General features: G+C 37.8%; 1 protein-coding gene across 11 annotated transcripts in view; it reads left to right on the forward strand.

Annotated features, from left to right (window-relative positions):
• ARHGAP32 (Rho GTPase activating protein 32) overlaps positions 1–23724 on the forward strand; it is a 380058-nt gene that overhangs the window by 52660 nt on the left and 303674 nt on the right. For 2 of the 11 annotated variants that reach the window (XM_074216323.1, XM_074216324.1), the window contains exon 3: positions 15081–15148. The exons of 8 other annotated variants lie outside the window; for them this stretch is intronic. In XM_074216323.1, coding sequence (XP_074072424.1) covers positions 15123–15148 — 26 coding nt within the window. In that variant the 5' untranslated portion in view covers positions 15081–15122. Of the gene's footprint in view, positions 1–15080; positions 15149–21178; positions 22966–23724 lie in introns of those variants that run through there. One more of the 11 variants, XM_074216328.1, reaches the window with a different exon arrangement.

The following is a 23724-nucleotide window of genomic DNA, read 5'->3' on the forward strand; positions in this document are numbered from 1 at the left end:
ATGAGAGGGGTGTCTGATCTGCTCTCTGCTTCAGCCCAACCAACTTCTGTGTGGCTCTCCCCCCTTTCATGGCTCCAATCTTATCCCAAGCTGCAACATGTGTTTCTTTAACAGTCTCTAGCTCAGACTGGCCATACTGGGCCTGAACAGCAGGGTCAGTATAGGCTCCAGTTCCACACAGGAGGTCAATGGCTAAATCCAGGGGAGTATAACCCCGGGATTTTGCCAGCTTAGAGGCCTCTCTGCGGGCCTGAGCCTTAAAAGCTAAATATAAGGAGGCATCTAGGCACGCGGCTGCAATTTCGTCAAAGTCAGCAGGGGTCCAAGGGTGCGTAGCAAAGAGGTTTTGCATCAGTCTTTTTACATAAGGGGAGCTTGGGCCGTATTTAGTCACGGCCTCCTTAAGTTCCTTAAGCATCTTAAAAGGGACAGGGCGGTAGTCTCGGGCTCCGGTAAGGGGGTCCGTAAATACCGGGTAGAGGCCCCAGTCATCCCACTCCACCTCCTCCCCTTTCTCTATTGCTATGGAGGCACTGGTGGCAAGTAGGCCGGATGGGCGGAGCCCTTGAGGGGATCTCTGAAGGGCGGACAAGGAACATGGGGGATTTTTTGCCTCTGTTTCCTGGCTGGGCTGCCAAGCCTGGGGCGCGGCAGCTGTCCAATCAGCGCGGACTTCTCCCTCCTCGTCAGCAGCCTCCCGGTCCCACCTACTCACGCTCCTCTTCCTGCCACCCCTGAGGACTGTTTGCACCCCTCCCTTCCCGCGCTCGGAAACTTCCGGCCCTGAATCTCTAAGTGTGCCACATTCATCGCCCTCCCCCTTTTCATTCTGTCTCGGTAAGGAGGGGCATGCGGCATTTTCTTCTCCCTGGGGGCCTCTTGTTCCCCCATTGTTTCTTCTAAGTTCCTCCCACGGATACAGGGGAGGGGGTGGCCTTCCCTCTTCCTCTGAGCTCTCTGAATCCGATCCCGCCAACGAGCTACCCACCTGAGTGCTGATTGTTCGTGCCAAAGTCACCTTCTGGGGATGCAGGGCTGCATCCACTATCTTATCCACTGTAAAATCCTTGGGGGTCAGTTTTCCCGGGCAGGTGTCATTATAGGAGGCCATCTGCTGCCCTACCACCTTCCATTTATCTGGTTGGATCCCACTATGTTGCACCCAAGGGCAGATGTTCCAGATATTCTCAACAAAAGCACGGCACGTCTTGATAGGTAATTTACGGCCATGCTTAGCGCAGAGTTTATAAAGCTGCCCTGCAACGGCCTCTTTTTCCTCCGGCTCAAAGGCGGGAATACTATTCCGGCCCCCCATGCTGTCTACTAGCCGAGGCTGCAATCCTAACAGGTGGCAGAACTGGAAAGTTCCCGTTCGGCAAAAGAGAAGGAGGCAGCAGGGCACAATCAGACAGGCCAGCACGGCAAGGAGCGTGATTAGAGTAGAAGGAGAAAGGGGAGAGAAAGAAAGCATAGTCAACACAATAGGGATATGTCCCTCAGGCAATATCTGAGAGTAAACGCCCTCTCCTTCCTCCCGGTCAGAAACGACCGAGGCTGTCTGGAGAATCCGACCAGCGGATTCAGACGTTCCCTAGCAAAATCAGGTCCCTGTTCCGGGCGCCACTTGCCGGGTTTTTATTTACAACGCCGGCTTCTTTATGCTAGTCCGTCCTCTTACTCACCAGTCCAACGCGTGATGAGTCTTCGGGGTACCTCCGGCCCCCACTCTTTGATGGGGGAAGAACCAGACAGAGCGCCTGAGGTGGGTAATGAGTCTTTATTCTTCTGTGATCACATTCCCGCTCCCCCCCCACCTCTCAGCAGATCCTTTTATCCCCTCTGTCCTCCCTCCCATGAACTCTTACTCAATGAGGGGCCGAGTTCTGTAACATTCCCTTATAAGGTGATTATGTTTCCCCCTCTAAGCGACCGCCAAGCCTCTTCCCCCGCCCCCAACAGACTTGTACTTTAAGGGGGTATGCTGAATGAAGAATGGGAATGGGGAGAGAATTGAAGCAGGAAGGTCATTTAGTATGCATTGTGTTTTTTTCTTTTTTAAGATTATTTCAAGGCAATGAGGTTAAGTGGCTTGCCCAAGACCATGCAGCTAGGTAATTATTAAGTGTCTGAGGTCGGATTTGAACCCAGGTACTCCTGACTCCAAGGCCGGTGCTCTATTCACTGCGCCACCTAGCCGCCCCCAGTATGCATTGTTAATGTATATGTGTTTTGCATATGGATATGTAAACATGCATGTATATATTGATAGTATGGCATTGTTTATATTTGGACTTAAGGTAGTAAGTAGGACTAGCTTTAGGTTTCACTTCTCATATGCAAAGACTGTGAAGCCACAGGCAACAAGCTGCAGAATAGTTGCCAACCTGTTGGTAAGAGAGAGTTTCCTGATTTGGAGTCCTCTATATCAAAAAAAAATATAGTCTTAGTCTAATTTAATGTTTTGCCTAGTTGCATGCTATATTCTGGTAAATGTGTTTTGCTTTTATTTTGTTTATTTAGTGTAAATGAGTAGACAAATCACTTTCTAGTGCCTGGTTCTCACTGGTGCTTTTGACCTCAGTGCAAGCAGTATATAGTCACCTTTGAATAAGTAAATGTGGAGAAATTTTCAACATTTCCCTTCTTTCATGACAGTATGATTTTATTAATAAATAGTATGACAATATTAATGTTAATTGCTAGGTATTCTATTTTAGACTGTTTCTGAACTTCTGGGTTTCAACGTGTTATTACCTATTTTGACTTTGAAAAATTATCCTGAAAATATTTTCCACTTTAATGAACTTATGCCACTTGAAACACTTTAAATGTGAGCAAAGCAGTCTTTGTATAATACTAAATATTCATTGAGCAGTCAAAATCAAAATATTAATTCAAGCAGGAAATATCCTAGATTCAATGATTATAGATATATGTAACTTCACAGACTATCCTATTTATTTTATTTACAAAAAAATAGTATGTGTTAAAAAACTTAATTTTCTTTAGGGAACATGTTTTACACATAACTTTTTTCAGCTGAAGGCTGAAGATTATTGTTTGTTTTACCTTCTTGATCAGAAACAGTACAATTGACTAGCATTTTTTCTCCATATTTCTTAGTCTATGTACTAATGGACACTTCCAAATATCCCTCAAATTCAGACTTTTAAGAAATAGTTTTGAAGTAAGTTATTCATTATAAGACTAAATCTATCAGCATTAAAACTAAGACAAGCTGGGTTACTCTGAGCATCTATATAGCAGTATATTTAGTGGGTTTTATCCTCTTTTTTACTCTGTACATCAATTATTCTTAAGTGGTAAAATGAAGTTTCAACAGCATTATCAGCTACAAGTTCCTAACCATCAGTAAGTTTTAATTTTTTCAGTGTCTTAGAAAAATATAGTCATGACTTGCTTATTATTGGTAAATCAACTATTCTGTTATTTCCCTATAATGTGACTGTGATAGGGCGACTAGGTGGCGCAGTGGATAGACCACCGGCCCTGGAGTCAGGAGTACCTGAGTTCAAATCCAGCCTCAGACACTTAATAATTACCTAGCTGTGTGGCCTTACGGCAAGCCACTTAACCCTTGCAAAAGCCTTGCAAAAACTTAAAAAAAAAATAATGTGACTGTGATGACTGGAGATTTCATCTATAAAAAAGTTCTTTTTTGTTTAGTCTTTTTTTTCCCAACATCTGCCTTCTTTTCCTTTTCCTCCCTTTAAGAAAGAAAAATAACCTTTTCCCTTTCCTCCCTTTAAGAAAGAAAGAAATAAAACCCATACTTCAAATACATGTTGATAAACATGTATAGTCAAGCAAAACATATTTCTACATTGACTATGTCCAAGAAAATTACATCTTAATCTGAACTCAGAGTCTTATCAGAAAGTAGCTTGTTTCATTATAAATCTGGGATCATAAGTCTAACCAGAGTTCCTAAGTAGTTGTTTTTACAATATTGTTGTCATTGTATAACTTGTTTTCCTGGTTCTTTCTGGTTTACTTTATATCTCTTCCTGTAAGTTTTCCCAAGTTTCTCTGAAACTGTTCCCTTCATCATTTCTTATAGCCATTTCTTATAGCACATAGTATTCAGTTACATTTATATAGCATAGCTTGTTTCTCCATTCCTCAGTTAATGAATTCGCTGCTATAAATATTTTAGTACATAGAGTTTGTTGGACTTGGGACTGCTACCTCTCTTAATTTTTTCTACCTATAATTATTCTTCTCCCATTTCCTTTTTAATTTTTTGTTTAGTGAAATGTATTTCTGTACTAAATTCTGTGGAACTAATTATGTGTGTATATATATATATATATGTATGTGTATGTATCCTTTCTTCCTTTGACTAGTTTAGATGAAAATGAGGTTCAAGCATCATCTGATTTCCCAATCCCTTCTTTGTGTTTTATAGACCTTTCCTTGTCTACCCTGATTGTATTAGATTATTCTCCCTGATCTTACTTTTGTCCCACTCACCCTCATTAATTTTCACCTTTTTTAAGATTTTATTTTATATATTTGTACAAATATATGTTTATATATGCATATATATATTCAATTAATGCAAAGGTGGTTTTCGGCATTCATCCATTTACAAGCTTACTAGTTCCACATTTTCTACCACCTTCCCTTCCCTCCCTCCTCCCCTTAGCAGTGAACAATCTGGTATAAGTTGTACATGTGCAATTGTGTGTAAAATATTTCCATATTAAGTTGTGAAAGAGGAATTAAAATCTAAGGGAGAAAAAGCATGATCAAGAAATTAAAAACATAAAAGAAATTTTAAGAAATTAAAGAAAATAATATACGTTATTCTATATCCAGACTCCATAGTTGTTTTTTCCTGCATGTGGATGTCATTTTCTATTTCTCATTTTTGCCCTTGATCCTTTGAACTGCTGAAAGATGCTGTGTCCAATATAGTTTGATCCATTTCACAATGTTGCAGTTAATGTGTACAATGTTCTCCTCATTCTACTAACTTCACTCAGCTTCAGTTAATGCAGTTCTTCTAGGCTTATCTGCAGTCTAGATGCTCATGATTTCTTACAGAACAATAGTATTCTATAACATTCATATACCATACCTTGTTCAATCATTATGCAATTGATGGACATCTCCTCAATTTTTAATTCTTTGCCACTAAAAAAAGAGCAGCTATAAATATTTTTGTACATTTTTTTTCCCTTTTTTTAAAGATCTCTTTAGGATATAGACCTAGTTATGTCACTGGATCAAAGGTTATGTACAGTTTTATAGCCCTATGGGTGTAGTTTCAAATTGCTCTCCTGAATAGTTGGATAGTTCACAATTCCATTAACAGTACATTTTTGTTCCAGTTTTTCTGTATCCTCTCAATCATCATCTTTCCATTATTCTTTTGGGATCATTAAGATTTAACAGAACAGTGCAGGTGTTTGAAATTATCCCCCCCCCCCCTTTTTGATGATAGATTACAGAAGGGACATATCTATACTTTCCCAATCATAGAATGCAAACAATTTATCTTTGTTTTGTCCCCTATGAGTTTTTGCTTGTGTTTACCTTTTTTGTTTCTCTTAACTCCTGTGTTTACACTTGAGAGTTTTTCTGCAGTTTTGATCTTTTCTTTGGGATGCTCAGAGTTCTCTATTAAAGGATCATTTCACCCTCTGCTAGATTTATACTTAGTTTTATCAATTGTGATTCTTGGTTATTATTTACTTTATTCTTTATTTTTTGAGATATTAAATCCTTAACTTTCCATTCTTTTTTAATTGGTGGCTACTAAATCCTTTATGATCTTGATTGGGGTTTCTTGGTTCTTGAATTCTTTATTTCTAGTTGCTTAATAGTATTTTGAAGTCTTATACCTAGAAACTCTGGATTTTGGTTATACTATTTCTAGGAGTTTTCATTTTAGGATTTTTTTTTTTTAGATTTTTCAAGGCAGTGGGGTTAAGTGGCTTGTCCAAGGCCACATGACTAGGTAATTATTAAGTGTCTGAGTCGGATTTGAACCCAGTACTCCTTACTCCAAGGGTGGTACTCTATCCACTGCACCACCTAGCTGCCCCAATTTTAGGATTTTTTTCAAGAGGTAACCTGTATGTAAATTCTTTCTGTTTCCACTTTGCTCTTTATGAGATCTGTGCGGATTTCTTTCAGGATATCTTGAGATAATGATGCTTTGTCTCTTCTTTTGGTTATGACTCTTGGGTGGCTTAGTGATTTTTAAATTATCTCTGTGTTCTTCTTTCTAGGTCTGTGTTTTTTCATATGAAATTTCTTACCTTTTCTTGTTATTTTTTCATTCTTGTAATTTTATTTTTATTATTTCTTGAGGTCTCATGAAGTCATTCTAATTTTCCAGAAGTTTATTGCTTGGGCAAAATTTTGTACTTCTTACGCTGATGATAATTCTCTACTTCATGGCTTTCATTTTTTTTCTAATTTTTTTCCTTCAAGTGCTATTTCATTTATAAAAACATTTAAATTCCTGCTTCATCTCTTGCAGGAATTCTAACTGAACTTGTATTCAAATGTGTTTTTGTTTAAAGCTTTGCTAGTATTTGTTTTAGAGTTATTCTCTTCTAGGTTTATGTCTTGAAGGATTCCTGTCTTAGGGTTTTGTTTTTTTTTTTTTAGATTTTTCAAGGCAGTGGGGTTAAGTGGCTTGTCCAAGGCCACATGACTAGGTAATTATTAAGTGTCTGAGGCCAGATTTGAACCCAGGTACTTCTGACTCCAGGACTGGTGCTCTATCCACTGCACCACCTAGCTGCCCCTCCTGTGTTAGTTTTTAATGGTTAAATTATTTTTAAAATTTTATTAATTTTTCAGACTTCTTCATGGCTTTGAACTTTATATTAATCCTGGGCTTTTTGCACTTCTGGAAGGAATTTCTGTTGCTTCTTTCTTGGAGTTCTGTATTCTACTTTCTTCAAGTTTTGTATTATTCTAGTTTGAGTTTTGTATTCTAGGATTATGTGGATGGTAATAATAATAATAATAAATAATAATAATAATACCACTCATTTATATAATGTCTTAACAGATGCAAAGTGCTTTATAAATGCTATGTCATTTGTTCTTCCTAACACATCTGCTATTATTACCTCCTTTTACAGATGAGGAAACAGACAAATAGGTTAAGTGACTTGTCCAGGATCTTAGGTAGAAAATGTCTGAAGATGGATTTGAGCTCAGGTTTTACTGACTCTAGGTCCAATGTTGTATCTATTATACCATTTAACTGTGAGGGACAACTCAGGTTGGGGAAGTATAAGTTTTCAGGGCTTACAGAGTGATCTGATCCAAGGCAAGTTCTTCTCTCTGCCCTCCCTTGTCTATGTTCTGAAAGTTCTTAGCATAGGTTTAGGTCTGAGTAACATAACTCATTTGTCATTTCTATTGATTGTTGCTGGTCACAAACACCTGCAGCCAACTAGAAAGCTCTGCTGGTTCCGTGTGATAGAACTTTAGGCTCCCCTTTGCTCTGGTCTTTTTGTCCTGGTCTTTCTTCCTGGTTAATCCTTACAAAGTTTCAGACTTTAAGACTGAGCTATAAGCTGGAACTACTCAGTTCTTAGGGTCAGAGCCATATAGCTATTGTGTGCTTTTTTTGAATGTGTTTAACAGTCATTATACAACTAAGACCCCAAATTGCTTACTCAAACCTTGCTAAAGAGTTCTCTCTCAATCTACTCTGGATTTCTGACCAGAAATTGTTAATAATCATCAGAGTTGCCAATTGACACCTGTTCCTGTACTTTGCACAAGTTTAAGCCTCTCTTTTCTGGATCTAGAACTTTTTCTTGTAGTAAATAACCTATACTCTTGAGCAGTGCCTCCTGGGCAAAACCCTCTCTGTCTGTAGCTCTTGTCTTCTCTCTTTTATGTTTTTTTTTTTATTATATCAGTGTACTTTATTTTTTATTCTAGGTATGACCCTCAATTTTATTTTAATGTGGGCCTAAAATGACCTAAGGTTGGAAAGCCTTGAGCTAGATTGACCCTTGTACTCACCTATCTGCTTTTGTCTTTTCATTTTTTAAAAAATGTATTTCTTTATTCTCATTTTGTACAAATAATTTTTTTATACATTAATAAAATATTGTTGTTTAAGAGTAAACAAAATACCCCCTCCCCCAAAAAATATAGACTTGCTTAAGCAATAAAGGGGAGAGAAAAAAAATTAAAATTGAAATTAAAAAAATAATAGTAATAATTGTAGGTATGGCCAGGTGGCACAGTGGACGAAGCACCAGCCCTGGAGCCAGGAGCACCCAAGCCCGAATCCGGCCCCATACACCCAACAATCGCCTAGCTGTGTGACCCTATGCAAGCTACCCCAACCCCATTGCCCTGCAAAAACCAAAAAAAAAAAACCAAAAAAGAAAAAAAAAGACCCAAAACAAAAAAAAAAAATAGTAATAATAGTAGGGGTGCCCAGGTGGTAGAGTACTGGCTCTTGAGCCAGGAGCACCCGGGTCCAAATCTGGCCTCAGACACCCAAAGATCACCCAGCTATGCGGCCACAGGCAGGCCATCCAGCCACATTTGCCCTGCACCCCCCCCCCCCCAATAATAATAAGAAACAATGTGCTTCAGTCTGTGTTCTAACCCCACCAACTCTGTCATGGGTGGATCACATTCTTTATAATAAGTCCACCACAAAAGTTACTTCCATATTTTTCCTTTGTTGCCATTGCCGATTGCCACTCCCTCCTTTCATACTTTTTCACTACCATGTACTATATTTTCTCTCTCCTTTCACTCTGACTCTGCTGTAGGGTAGCTGAGTGGAGCAGCAGACAGATCCCTGGTCCTGGGGCCAAGAGAACCTGAGCCCCCATACCACCCCTTAGGCCCAGCATCCACCCGGCCCTATGGTCCCAGACAGGCCTTCCAATCCCAGCCCCTTGCAAGAAGTAAAAAAGAAAATGTTTTATCTAACCACTCTCCCCCCATGGTCCATCCTCTCCTCCATCATTCACATCCCCACCCCTTCCCCCTGTCCCTCCCTCTCCTTCTTACTCCAGATGCCTATACCCCATTGAGTATATATGCTGTTTCCTCTCCTAGCCACCTCTGTTTTGAGTGAAGATTCCCTCATTCCCCCTTGCCTCCCCCTTCCATATCATTGCAATAGCTCATTGTAATAAAGAAAAATCTTATTATATGAAATATCTTGGCCTATTCCCCCCTCTCCTTTTTCTTTCTCCCATTACATTTCCTTTTTTTTCTATTGACTCCATTTTTATACCACATTTTATCTTCAAATATAGTGTTCTCCTGTCCTTCATCTATAAAAGCTCCTTCTACCTGCTCTATTAACTGAGAATGTTCATATAAGTATTATCAGTGTCATTTTTCTATACAGGAATATATGCAGTTCATCATCATTAAGTCCCTCATATTTTACCCTTCTCCAATCTTTATGCTTCACCTGAGTCCTGTATTTGAAGATCAAACCTTCTGTTCAGCTCTGGCCATTCCAACAAGAACATTTGAAATTCCCCATGTTCATTGAAAGTCCATTTTTTTTCCCTGAAAGAGGACATTCAGTTTTTCTGGGTAGTTGATTCTTGGTTGCATTCTAAGCTCTCTTGCCTTCTAGTATATTATATTCCAAGCCTTACGAGCTTTCAATGTAGTTGCTGCTAAGTCCTGTGTGATCCTGACTGCAGCTCCACGATATTTGAGTTGTGTCCTTCTGGCTGCTTGTAATATTTTCTGTTTGACTTGGGAGTTCTGGAACTTGGCTGTAATATTCCTGGGGGTTGTTTTTTTGGGATCTCTTTCTCAGGGAGATCAGTGGATTCTCTCCATTTCTATTTTGCCCTCTGCTTTGAGGATATCCGGGCAATTTTCTTGTAGTAATTCTTTGAAAGTGATGTCAAGGCTCTTTTCCTGATCATGACTTTCAGGTATTCCAATATTTTTTAAATTATCTTTCCTAAATCTGTTTTCCTTATCAGTTGCTTTTCCAATGAGATGTTTCACATTTTCTTCTAATTTTTCATTCTTTTGGTTTTGAAGTATTGAATCCTAATTTCTCATAATATCAGCAATCTCCCTGAGTTCTATTTTTTTGTCTGAAGGAAGGATTGTTTTCCTCAGAGAGCTTTCTTATCTCTTTTTCCATCTGGCCAATTTTGCTTTTTAAAGCATTCTTCTCCTCAATAACTTTTTTGAACTGTTTTATCCCCTTGACCTATTCTGGCTTTTAGCATGTTATTTTCTTCAGCATTTTTTTGAATCTCCTTGACTAAGCTGCTGACTTCATTTTCATGTTTTTCATGCATCTCTCTAATTTATTTTCCCAATTTTTCTTCTATTTCCCCTCACTTGATTTTAAAAGTCTTTTTTGAGCTCTGTCATAGCCTGAGCCCAATTTCTGTTTTTCTTGTAGTCTTTAGATGCAGGAGCTTGGACTTCCTCATCTTCAGATTGAGTGTTTTGATCCTTCTTGGGCTCACAGGCAGAGTATTTCTCAATAGTGTTCTTTTTTTCTCTGCTTACTCATTTTCCCAGCCTGAGCCTGGTTTTGGGGTGATTCCTGAGCTTTTGGGACACTTCCACAAGGATCTCTGTGTGTGAGGCTCTGTCCTCCCTCCTGTTCTGTGAATGACCATAAGCGCCAAATTCTGCCTCAGGGCTGAGGTGGGGGGGCCCTGCTGTTCTATTGGGGGGGGGCCTAGACTGCGATCAGGATCTGAATATGGTCAGAGTCCCAGAGTCTTGTTCCAGGGACAGAGGACAGAGCTCTGCAGTCTCTCTGGGCTCCCTTCCTAGGCTCTGCACTCATGCCCTGGGGGCGCCTTTTTAGGGGCTTGCCTGCTTCTGGTTTCTGGATCTTGACTGTGGTGGCCAGTCTGCTGTATGCCCAGAGGGCTGGGCTTCATGTGCTCACTCTAGCAGAGGTGTCCCTCCGCTGTTCCCCCAAGTTGTGCCTGGTGCTCCCCAGGGTGTAGGTCAGGAAACTCCCCTGCTGTTGTGAGCCTGCCTCCCAGGGCCCTGGGGCTGCCTCCTGGAGGTTGAAGTTCCTTTGCTTTGGCCGGCCACCTCTGCAACCCCGGGGAGCAGAGCCTTTCCGCTCTTTTCCAGGTTACCTTGAATTGGAGAACTGCTTCACTGGGTCCTTCTGTCGGTTCTGTCTCTCGAAAATTTAGAGTCCTTAGCTTACAAGTTGTAAAAGAGAGCACCTAAGAGAAGATCTCTTTTCACCATCTCGGCTCCACCCTTCGTCTTCTCTCTTTTAGACCTGAATTGAAACTATGGTTCATTGTGGGTTTTTTTCCTTTCTTTCTTCCATAGGAATTTTGGTCAGAGTTTAATCTGGAAGAACTGATGGCAAGGAAGAAACAAGCATATGGGGGAGATAACTGTATATTTTTTCTAGGTATTCCCCTATCTTGGGCTCTACCACTTAATGAAGTTCTATTAGTTAGATAATCTGAAAATTCTAGCAGTTTAGCAGATGAAAGAAACTATTTTGAAGAAGGGAACTTCAAGTTGGACCTTTCTTTCTAATTCAGATTTATATTTGTACAACTCATCTACAATGTTGAATACCAAGTAATTACTAAGCAGAAAAACATGAATTTCTGGTTATGTTTAAAACCTTAGTGCATACCCAGCCATAATGACATACATTGCTGCTGCTAAGTTTTTTTTTTTAACAACCCCTTTATTTACTTTAGGTGTAAACAGCTCTAATAATAAATTATGGTGTTCTTTCCAGTGGTTTTTTGGAAAAACTACTGAATATAATCAGGATCATCTCTATTCATTATAATCCCTTCTCCAAAAGATTGCCTGTTGTGCCCCAGTCATTCTTTTATGCTCATTATGGGTGTTCTGGTATGCTTTAACCTTGAATGGATAAAGTTCTAGTGTGCAGTCATTATGAGCTGTCATTCCAGATAGAAATATCTGGCATTATCTTTAAAACTTTCTGTTCCCCCATTTATCAAAGAAACGGTAGAATTTGGCTCTAATATACGAATTTTCATAATCTAAATGTGATGACAGCATGTAATTTGTTCATCTAACAGTTGATAATCAGGATTGGTATCCAGGTCACATTTAATGATAAAAAAAGTGTCATCAGAATTTTGAATTTTGTGGAAATGTGAAACTACCAAGAACTACAATCAGGACCTATTTCTAGAAATTTCAAAACATTTTTAATTTTAGGTCTTCTACCATCTTTAGGCCTAAAGAAAAGTGGCCTATTTATGTTAGAAATATCTCAACTGGTGTTGTCTATCTCATATATTTGTCTAATACTAGACAATTTTTGATTTTTCAGGAGTTGTACATACTAACCTTTCTGCTACTGTGATAGAAGCTTACTTACAATTAACAAAAATTAAAAAGAGGTAATGCTCAGGTTAGAATCAGGATGTGTGTGAATGGCCCAGAGCAAAACTTGGCAAACTATAGCCCCTGGTAGGCCCAGTGTTTTATGACTTGCAAGCTAAAAGTGTTTTAACATTTTAAAATATTATAGAAAAGTTATTTAAAAGTGCAAAAAACATTTTTTGCTTGAGGTAAAACAAAGGGAATTATAATGCAAAATTTAAAAACTGAAATAAATGTAAAGTTGAAGACCTATAAGGATCCTTCTGCTTAATCTCAGGTACTGTGATCCAGTGAATCGGTAAAGAACCAGTAAAGAACAACAAATCTTACTCTTCCTTCACTTGAAAAAAAAAAGTTTGATTCAGTAAAACAAACTCCAGTATCTTGTAATAATCTTACCTCATTCAAGATATTAAATTCATGCAAGGTTGTCCAGTAGATACAAACAAAAAATTGATTCAGTTATCTGCTGAATAACATTATCAAAAAAGAAAAATATCTCGTCACATACAGTCACAAACCATTAACACACAAGATGATTTCCAGTACAGGTGAAGGGGAAGGAAAGTGATAAAAGGATAGGGGAGAACAATATAAGGAATGGAGAGCAGCGTTGGGTAAAAATATTGTTTGTTGATGGTGGGTGTACATAACCTAGACACTGAGAATGTCACTAGAACCATGTAAGAAGTTCCTTGATTTATCTGGCTCAAGGCCAAGCTCAGGTGACCTTTTGTTTTTGAACGCTTCTCAAATCCAGCATGATTTTTAAATTTTGAAAAACATATTGTTAAAAATTGTCTAAAATAGTTATTGGAGAATGACTTTTAAAATAGGAAGTTTTTAATTGAATTTTTTTTAAATCAAGTAATAATGGACTTTTTGTTAGTTTAGTGGATTATAGGATCCTAGTTTTAGAACCAAAAGGGACCTTAGAGGTTATCAAATATATTTTGCTTTACTTTACACATAAGGAAACTTGAGATTCAGAGAGATTAAATGACTTGCTCAAAGTCAGAGGTAATAAGTGGCAGAGCTAGAATTTGAACCCAGGTTATCTGATTTCAGTTTAAAAGCTGCTTCTCAGACACTTGATAATTACCTAACCGTGTGATCTTGGGCAAGTTACTTTGAAAAAACCAAAAACCAAAAACCAAAACAAAAGCTGCTTCATTCACATTTACATGGATGGACTGGATTTTATAGAGAAGAGAAGCTGCTTTTCTTATAAAAATGAAATCACAAGAATATAGAAGTGTGTGGAACTTTGGAATTTCATACTTAGTATATTGAAATATAACATTTTTCTGATTACTTTTAAATTGGTGCTATATTAGACATTCTTCCTAACTTCATTTTTAAGGGTCTTGTTATGTTTCTATTGTAAATTTAGATATTTACTGGGTTCAGACATTGTAATATATTGTAATTGCTAGTCTGAATGGATTCTCACATGTGTTAGTATTAGGCTTAGAGGACTCCTTTAGTTTGAGACATTGGAGCATTTTCACAGTTTGTATAGTATAAGCCTTATTGTAGGAAGCAAGATAACAAAAAGAAGTTAGTGGTCTTTAAATAGCTATAAACAGTTATGTTTGCCACAGTGGGTTTGATGGACAGTTCAGGGAGACTCCTCTACACGGAGAGGAATTTGTGTTAGAACTGAGGGCTCTGTCCCTTTTGGCAATGGTAGTGGTAATGGCGCTTTGTGGCTTCAGTAGGGTCGCTAGGCAGAGGATCATATACAAAGACAGCTTGTCTTAATCTCAAGCTAGACTTAGGTGGTATAAGGTGATACAGAATATTTTCTCCACCCTAGGGTCATATAAAACACATCCTGGGTCATGGGTGATGTGTATAACTTGTGAAATTTTATAATCTCAATGTAAATATACTACTACAACCCCTTGAAATTCTAGCAGATCTGGTTCATTTTGTATTTATTCATCTGTCAATTTCACTTTAAAGTACTCTTGGGATTGATTTTGCTTAACAGAGTCTCTCTTTTTTGCAAGGCAATGGGGTTAAGTGGCTTGCCCAAGGCCACACAGCTAGGTAATTATTAAAGTGTCTGAGGTCGCATTTGAACTCAGGTACTCCTCCAGGGCCGATGCTCTATCCACTGCGCCACCTAGCTGCCCCCAACAGAGTCTCTTTTAAAATCCTTTTGGGGGTGGTTTTATTTTTTGCCTTTTCTGTTTTTGCAAAGAAATCCTCTTCTTTTGTTGGCTTGCTTTTTCTTTTCTTCTTCCTTCCCTCCTCTCCTCTTTCTTCCACCTTCCTCCTTTGTAAATTACTACTATTGCTGCTGCTGCTACTACTACTATGAGTGTTGCCACCAGTAACTTATATTAACCTCTGGGTAGTAGGTGATATTATGATCATTTTGACAATGAGGAACCTGAGACAGATAAAAGTTACATAACTTTTTTAGGGTCACACAATGAAGCCAGTATATAGCTTAGTCTTGATTTGAATTCAGTTCTACTCAAGTCAAGGTTTGGTGCTACTGGGCTATAATACTTACCTCAGTGTACTGTTCCTCTTAACTTGTTTTGCTCTTGTTTCCCTTTTCTGTTTCCCATGGACAGATAGTAATATTTGAAGACTGAGACATTTTTATGGACTGTTTTAGCAATCTTCCTTATATTACAACCACAATATTACATTACTTAATAATAAATGTTTTCTTTCATTTTTCCACTTTTCAGAACCAGCAGCAGGTTGACTTGGAGCTGTCGTAATTGCATGCCATGCCCTTTTATTTTTATCCTTTAAGGTTAGCTTTTAAGTTTTGCTTTAAAGAGTTAATGATCTGATTGAATACATAATTCTGAAATGTATGCTGTATTGTTAACTATTTCCTATTTTTTTTTAAGTTTTTTTTTTTTTTGCAAGGCAAATGGGGTTAAATGGCTTGCCCAAGGCCGCACAGCTAGGTAATTATTAAGTGTCTGAGACTGGATTTGAACCCAGGTACTCCTGACTCCAGGGCCAGTGCTTTATCCACTACGCCACCTAGCTGCCCCAACTATTTCCTATTTAAAATTTTTGAGAAATTCATCATTATTGAAGTCAGTTCTACGATGGCATGCTTGCCCAGGGTCTGGATAGTGGATGATGCTCTTGTGATTTTCCACTTGCCAATGTAAGTAAAACAAGCTTGTGTCCTTAATCCCATACTTTTTAGCATGATGTTTTCAGCCATGTTATCAAATGCCTTCACTGAAGATGAACATGGCCTCAAGGTCAGCTAACACACTGCTGGAAAATTCTTCAACTTGTGTAAAGTCTAGAAGCTAAAACCAAAGTGGAGGGAGTGTCAGGGTATGATCTTCTGTTTGCAGATGACTGCATTCAATGCAGCCAGTCTTCTTCTGCTTGTGCTCGTTTTGGTCTAACAGTTAAAACTAAGGAAACATAGCTGCTCCATCAGTCAGCACCACACCATCCATGTGTGGAACCATCAATTATAGCAAATGGAGAAGTTTTGAGTACTGCGGACAAGTTCAGTTACCTCAGCAGTGTCCTTTTCAAGGTGGTATACGATGACAATGAGGTTGACACTTGCATTGCCAGAGCTAGCTCAGTTTTTGGGAGACTCTGAAAGAAGCTGTGGGAGAGAAGAGATATTAGACTAACACCACACTGAAGATCTACAGAGCTGTTGTGCTGACTTCATTGCTATATGCCTGTGAAACTTGGACAGTCTACCAGTGCTATGTCAGGAAACTGAATCACTTACATTTAAATTGTCTTAGGATGGATGATTCTTAAGATTACCTGGCAGGAAAAGATACCAGATACTGAGATTCTTTCTCTACCTAAACTGCCTAGCACTCCAGCATTACTACAGAGAGTGCAACTATGATGGGCTGGACACAGTGTTAGAATGCCAGATGTATGCTTGCCAAAAAAATTATTTTATGGAGAATTCACATAGGGCAAGTGCTCAAAAGGGGGTCAGAAAAGCTCTACTAAGACAACCTGAAGGCCTCATTGAAGAACTTTTAGAATTGGTTGTACAGCATGGGAGACACTGGCACAGGACCATGGTGTGCCCTCATCAGTGAGGGGGCTGTGCTCTATAAACAAGGCAGAATAAAAACAGCTCAAAGGAAATATAGCATATGTAAGTTTAGAGTACCCATTCCAGGTGTTCACATGAACTATTTGTGCCTGACCTGTGGTACAGCATTCCGAGCTTGTATTGGTCTGATCAGTCAGTGTTGGACACACTGTCATTTGTCTCAAACATAGTGATATCATTTTGATCTTCTTCAATAACAAAGGACAAGAATCAATCAAATTTAGACTGTATCATTTCTTTTGGTGATGTTGGATGATTAAATGCAACATGCTTTATTGTTTATAAAGAAATCTTTTAATCTTTTATATTGAAACAAATCAACAAAGAAGTCATTTCTCCTTAACTACCAATTTCAACATCTGTTTTAGCTATGCCTAAAACTATGACATTTCCAGATATTCCTGACTAAAATTCCTGTTCATGTCAATAGTGATTTATTTCTGTGTATTTAACTGAAACCTCTTGGATCATTGAATTTAAAGTATATGGATGAATCATAGATTCACACTTTGGTATCTATTTAATATGCTGTTGCTTATTAAATACTTTGTATAACAGTGAGATAGCATTATTCAGCAAAGATTTTTTTTAATGGTGTTGGTAAATTGGCTTTTTATGAAATCATTTGTACTGAAATTGAGGACTGGAACTTAAAATTGATCTCAGAGATGATTTTTATTGAGATTTGTAGGATGTTTTAATGCATATTCATATACTAAGCAGAATTTTAGTGTAAAATATATTTATATATATTTATTGGATCCTCTTTAGTATTAGAGTTGGAAGTTACCTTAGAGTCATCTGGTGTAATTCATTTCTAGATGAAGAAATAGAGATCCAGAGAAATTAAATGATTTGCAGAGCCAGGACTTGAAACCAGTGTCTGACTCTAAAGCTAATGCATTTTTCCTAATAGCAAAAAGTTGTACTTATTGAAAGCTGCAATCCCGGCTTTGTGTGTGTGTGTGTGTGTGTGTGACACACATATAGCTAAACTTGTTCTGATTTTCTTGTCTTGGATTTTGGTTTATGAGGGGCTACATTACTGATGTGATAGAACCATATAGAGTAGTTTATACAGTCTGTACAATACTCTTAGTAATAGAAAGAATGGATTGTTTCATTGAACATATTGAGGTTTTAGAAAGTATAAATATGAAATAAATTGTTCTTTGATTCTGGTACAGCTGGTAGTATCTTCTTGAAATGATCTTATTATTTGATAATTATGTACTTCATTGATGTGGGTATTCCTTCCAATGAGGCATATTGTAATGCATCCATTTCTAGTAATTCTTATGTCTAGTCATATGTTTATTCATTTGTTTCTATGTGTTTTCTACAAGAGGTCCACCGGATGTGTTGAGGCCCTTCCTTGTTTTCCCTTGACATCAAGAAGATAATAGTGCATTAACAAACAGATCTATTGCTCTTATCAGTTTGCCTTTTTTCTTGATTTTTTTTGGAATAGCACATTTAATATTCTTCTGATTTATATTTTCTTGTCTGTTATATGATGTTGCATTTTGCCTTCACCCATGTTGTAACACTCCATTGCCTTTTGTGTGTTTCTCAATTTCACTTCTTTCATCTCATGCTATGTAATATTTTGTGACTCACAACCATACTGCACCAGGATATTAATATTAAAAGTAGGCTTTGTTTCAGGGTGAAACTTGCAATCACTAAAAGAACTTGATAGTTTTTCCTGGAGGCAAGTTTGTTTTCTCTTCTACCATTATTCAGTTTTAATCCTCATTGTCCATTTGCCTGTTCTGTAATATATACTAAGATTGACAATTATCCAATTGCATATCATAGTTTGGACAATAATAATTCTTAATCTACTTGGTTTTTACCATCTGGATAGTAAGGCCAAACTCTTGGACAATAATTGTCATATTTAGGAATTTGAGTAGTATTTAGATAGTCTGTCATCTACAATTAGCATTTGGAGAATCTTATATTAAATCCTCTTCAGTCTCAGCTTGGTGCCATATCTGGAGCAGCTCAGTGGCAAAATGGATAGAGTGTTGGGTCTGGAGTCAGGAGGATCTGAGTTGAAATTTGTCCTCAAACCAATTTAGTCAATACATGTTTCCTTGTTCTTCTGTATTTCTTTTCTCCATGCTAATGATGAATGCTTTTGGTGAACCTAAGTGTTATTTTGTTCCTTGGTATTAGTTTTCCTTAAGAGTTCCAAACCCCCCCGACCCAAGACAGGAAAAGTGAACTTTTCATACATCAGTTTCCTCAGACCTCAGCCAGTGCAATACCCCTGTCTCCCTTCATTTAATTTCTCCTTGAATTCATAAGCATTCATCAATGGAACCCCCTCCAATTAGATGCCTCTTTCCTTTCTTCCCCTTTGCAGTCCTTCTCCCCTCCTCCTCACTCACTCCCTTACAGGTCATTTTATTCCTGAGGGGTCACTTTCCCCTCATTGTTATCCCTTGTTTTGTACAGAGCATATCACACATTCCTCTCAGTCTCATTGCTCCTCTTTCTCTATTTCATATACCTTGCATCATATTGTAGTCCTACAAAATCTTTGATTCAGTTGTAGATAGGGTTTCATCAGATTCTGTGTATAATGCCCTATGTTCACCTCTTCATGTGACTTTTCACTGTATTTCACTGCTTTGTGCTGTCACACTGATTATGTTCGTGTTCTTTTTTATTCATTCCTTTTGCTTTTCTTTTGTCTGGGGTGTGTGTGTGTGTGTGTGTGTGTGTGTGTATGGTGGTCTTCAAGAAACAAATAAACTCTTCATTTGTGATTTTCTTTGTAAAACTGTTTCACATGTCTCTTTATTATTAAATACCCATCTTTTTAAGTTTATGTTTAAACTTGAATTTGCAGGAGAGGTTACCTTGGACTGCATCTTAAGCAACATTGCTTTTCAATATACATTGTTCCATTTTCTCCTGTGCTGAACATGGTGCCTTGCCCATAGTTAGCATTTAATAAATGTTTATTGACTAATTTCTGAGTGAAGAATTGTCTTTTCTTATTTAAATTTTGTAGAACTTGTTTCCCAATTGAATTATTAAATTTAATCACTTTATCTCTTGAGGGTTGTAGTTTTGGAACCTTTCTGGGGCCAATTCTTTCAGTGAATCATTTCACTTACCATTTTATTTTCTGTTTTCAGAAGTTTTGAGCAGTATATGTTTTGGTGTTAAGATTTTTTTTCATGTTGTCATATTCTTCTGGGATACTTAATATTCTTTGTCTTCATATATTCTGTTTTAGAGAATACACAGCATGTTTCATTTATCTAGTGGCAGTATTGTCTTTTTTTTAAGGAAACAATTAAAACGATTTTTTAAAATTGAAATTTGATTTTATTTTCCAATTACATGCAATGGTAGTTTTTCAACATTCATCAATTTGCAAATACATTTTTCTATCACCTTCTCTTCCTTCTTCCCTCCCCATGGTGGTGAATAGTCTGGTAAAAGTTGTACATGTACATTTGTGATTAGCATATTTACATATTAGTCATTTTGTGAAAGAGGAATTAGAACAAAGGGAAAAATATGAAAAGCAAAGGAAAACTATAAGAGAAATTTTTAAAAAGTGAACATAGTTTGCATTCAAATTCTGTGTTTTTTTTCTCTGGATATGGCTGGCATTGTCTATAGCAGGTCTCTCAAGGTTATCCTTGATCTCTGAACTGCTGAGAGGAGCTGCCTCCATCATAGTTGATCATCTCATAATGTTGTTGTTAATATTTACAAGTGCTCGCTTCACTCAGCATCAGTTCATGTAATTCTTTCCATGCTTCTCTAAAGTCTGATCACTCATGATTTCTTATAGAACAATAGTATTCCATAACATTCATATACCATAATTTGTTTAGCCGTAGCCCAATTGATGGGCATCCCTTCATTTTCCAGTTCTTTGCCACTACAAGGGCAACTCGATAGAGCACTGGCCTTGGAGTCAGGAGAATGGGAGTTCAGATTCAGCTTGATACTTGACACTTACTAACTTTGTGACCTTAGGCAAGTCACTTAACCCTGATTGCCTCTCATCTAGGGCCATCTCTAGTCATCCTCATTTATATCTAGTCAATGAACCCAGATGGCTCCAGAGACAAAAGTGAGGCTGGTGACTTAACACAGCACCCCCCTCCCTAAAATCCAGTTCATATGCTTCTCATGGCATCACCTCCTTGATGTTATGGTCTTCATTGAGAATGAAAGACAGAACAATAGCTACTACGAATAGAGCTCCTATAGTTTTGAACCTATAATATTTTTTTCCTTTTTTATGATTTCTTTTGGATATAGGCCTAGTTTTGATTTTCTGGATCAGTTCTATTGTATCTAAAGTTCAGTTTTATTGTTCTTTGGGCATAGGTCCAGATTGATCTCCAGAATGGTTGGTTTAGTTCACAATTCTATTACTAGTGCATTAATATCCCAATTTTCTCTCATCCTCTCCAACTTGGTTATTTTCCTTTTTTTGTCATCTTACTCAGAGGTCTGATAGGTATGAGGTAGTATTGTTGCTGGAGGATTCACGCCATCAATTAAGATTTAAGGGTTGGAGTTGAAAGTTTAGGATTTATTTCACAAGCCTGCAAAGTTGATAGATTAAAATCTTTTCTCCTGGAGGAACAGCAAGTACCTTGAGAACAAGAGTATATAACAAAAACTAGGTGAGGTTAGGGAGGGAGGGAGGGAGGGAGAGAGAGAGAGAGAGAGGGTGAGAGAGAGAGAGAGAGAGAGAGAGAGAGGGTGAGAGAGAGAGACAGAGAGAGACAGGGAGAGAGACAGAGAGAGAGAGAGACAGAGAGAGAGAGACAGAGAGAGACAGAGAGAGAGATGACTTGGTTCCACTAGGACTTACCATAGGAGCACATGGCCTAGGAGGGAAAGACAGATGCAGACATCCTGCACAATAGAAAAATAGAGTCAAGGAGAAGTAAGAAGGGGTGATGCAGTGGATAAAGCCACCACCCTTAATAATTACCTAGCTGTGCTGTGTGGCCTTGGGCAAGCCACTTAACCCCATTTGCCTTGCAAAAATCAAAAAAGAAGGGGTGATGCTTCTTCTTAAGTACACACTTCTATAGTAGATTGGACAAGGGGTGGCACTTGGGGATTGGTGGTAGCACCTGGGCCAGGTATTTTCCAATGGGCAAGCTATATACTGGTCCTTCCTGTCCTAAGATGTGTGATCTCTAAGTTCAACATATCTTTTCCTGTCATGCCTGTCAAGTAGCTGGGAATCAGAGCTGGGTGAAGGAGGAATGGGGAGACAAGCTACAAATAACAGAGGTCAGTTTACATCTCAGGAGCAAACAGCCTTCCACAATTAACAGAATTTAATAGCATAAAAGATTACAGAATTTGTTTCTAACTATAAACTTTCTACATTCATAATTCTCTGTATCACATCTAGATCGGTTTTCAGTTATTGCATGAGGAAGTGCTCCCAGCTAAGTAAGCTCTCTGTCAATCTAGTCCCAAGCCACCCTAGGCTAGGCTGGAAAATGATTCTTTGTGACTTTTCCAATCAAAATTTGTTTCTGTCCATTGCATTTTCTAGATCTTTATTGTGGGGGTAATCTGGGTTAAAATGCTTCCTTCTCACTCTGCCGTCTTATTTTGCCTTTTGCAAGGAGTTTTTTTTTCCCTACTTCTGGGTTTGTAACTATTTTCTATTCAGTTGTAAGTTCTGTTGATTACTGATACTGTACTGATTACTAGATACTGTAAATTTTTGGATTGAGTATCCCATCTATTATAATATTTAAGAAGACTAAAATGAGAGAAGGAAAATGGACTAATTATTTTGTTATTTTCACTATTTTTTATGTGCTCAAGTTATACTCAAGGTTTTACTTAATGATCTTGACAATAAAATATTTTTTAATTACAATTTTTCTAATATTTAAACTGCCACTTAACTTCATTAACTTAAAAAGTTATTTGGTAAGATAATGTTAAGTGATATTTTAAATTTATTCATGTAGCACTTGGTGGGAATGGATAGCCCAGTAATTTTAATAAGCTTTTAATTTGTGTAGAAAGAAAAGTTGATTTTTAAAATAATTTACCTTTACTGATTTTACCTCCTTTGATTACACTGCATACATTATAATCATTTTTGTATGCAAATAAATTGCTTCTCTGTGAGAGATTATATATAAGAGAACTATTGTCATTTGGGCAGTTTCTAGCACAGGAGAATTCAGCAGAGTATGATAATCATTTAAGAGGAGGAGGATTGTTTTGTAGCTACTGATGTTAGTATTTGTCCTTCATTCTCTAAGAAGAGCATGACATCGGGGAGGTGATATCAAGACTGCAAGTGAATTGGATTTAAGTGTAAGAAGGTTCTGTGCAAAGTCACCAGCTTCATTTTCTCCTCCATAACCATCTGGGTCCAGTGGGAAGATGTGGATCAGGACAACGGGATGGATTTGGTTGCAGTGGAAGACATGGATTTTTAAAACTAGGTTATTTCCCAAGTCATTGATTTGACTGAGGTAATGAATATTCAGTCTTTAAAGTTAGGTAAGAGAAAGATGAGGCAAAGCACAGAATAATAATTTCCTAAAAAGATAACAAAAAATTGTTGGGAGGGCAAGACCCTCAGGGCAGGTGAGAAAGAAAAAAGTAAGAAACTTCTTGTTGCCTGGTTAAAAAAAAAAATCAATCTGGAAGTGGAAGACTCAGGGTTTCCGACCAAAACCGACCAATTGCTGTTTGGATTCATTCTGAACCAACCAAAGCCCAAACAGTGGCTTAGTGGGCTTAGCCTATGCCCATTGTTGACTTATCTCTGAGAACCTGAGAGATTTGGGACTTGTAAACCCCTAGAAATCTTACTAGACCTTTGGGTAGAGCACCAACTAAGTTAAGAAGAGAAGGAGAAAGAGAGAGTAGAATTCAATTTGGGTTCCTGTTCTTTTTTGTCTGTATGTTATTAGAACATTGAGTGTCTTCAATTTGTATTTATTGTTAAGACTGATGTCAGTATGAGTTAAAGGAACAGATTTGTCCCATAAAACTTAATACCAGTTTCCACTATTCAATTAAATAGATCAGTTTTGGTCTTTTGAAGTTTATTGTGCTATTTATTGGTTAAGAGTTTGTGCTGCTTGTTTATTCCTTGGTTGCCACTTATTATTAGTGCCATATTTCTCAGGTGATATATTTAAGCTGCAATTTAAAATGTAGATTTTAATGAGCAGTGAAGTAACTTGAAATGATAATTTTTTCTCCTGAGTACAAACTATATGAAG

Source organism: Macrotis lagotis, chromosome 1 (genome assembly GCF_037893015.1).
Source record: "Macrotis lagotis isolate mMagLag1 chromosome 1, bilby.v1.9.chrom.fasta, whole genome shotgun sequence".
In the NCBI taxonomy this organism is placed as follows: Eukaryota; Metazoa; Chordata; class Mammalia; order Peramelemorphia; family Peramelidae; genus Macrotis; species Macrotis lagotis.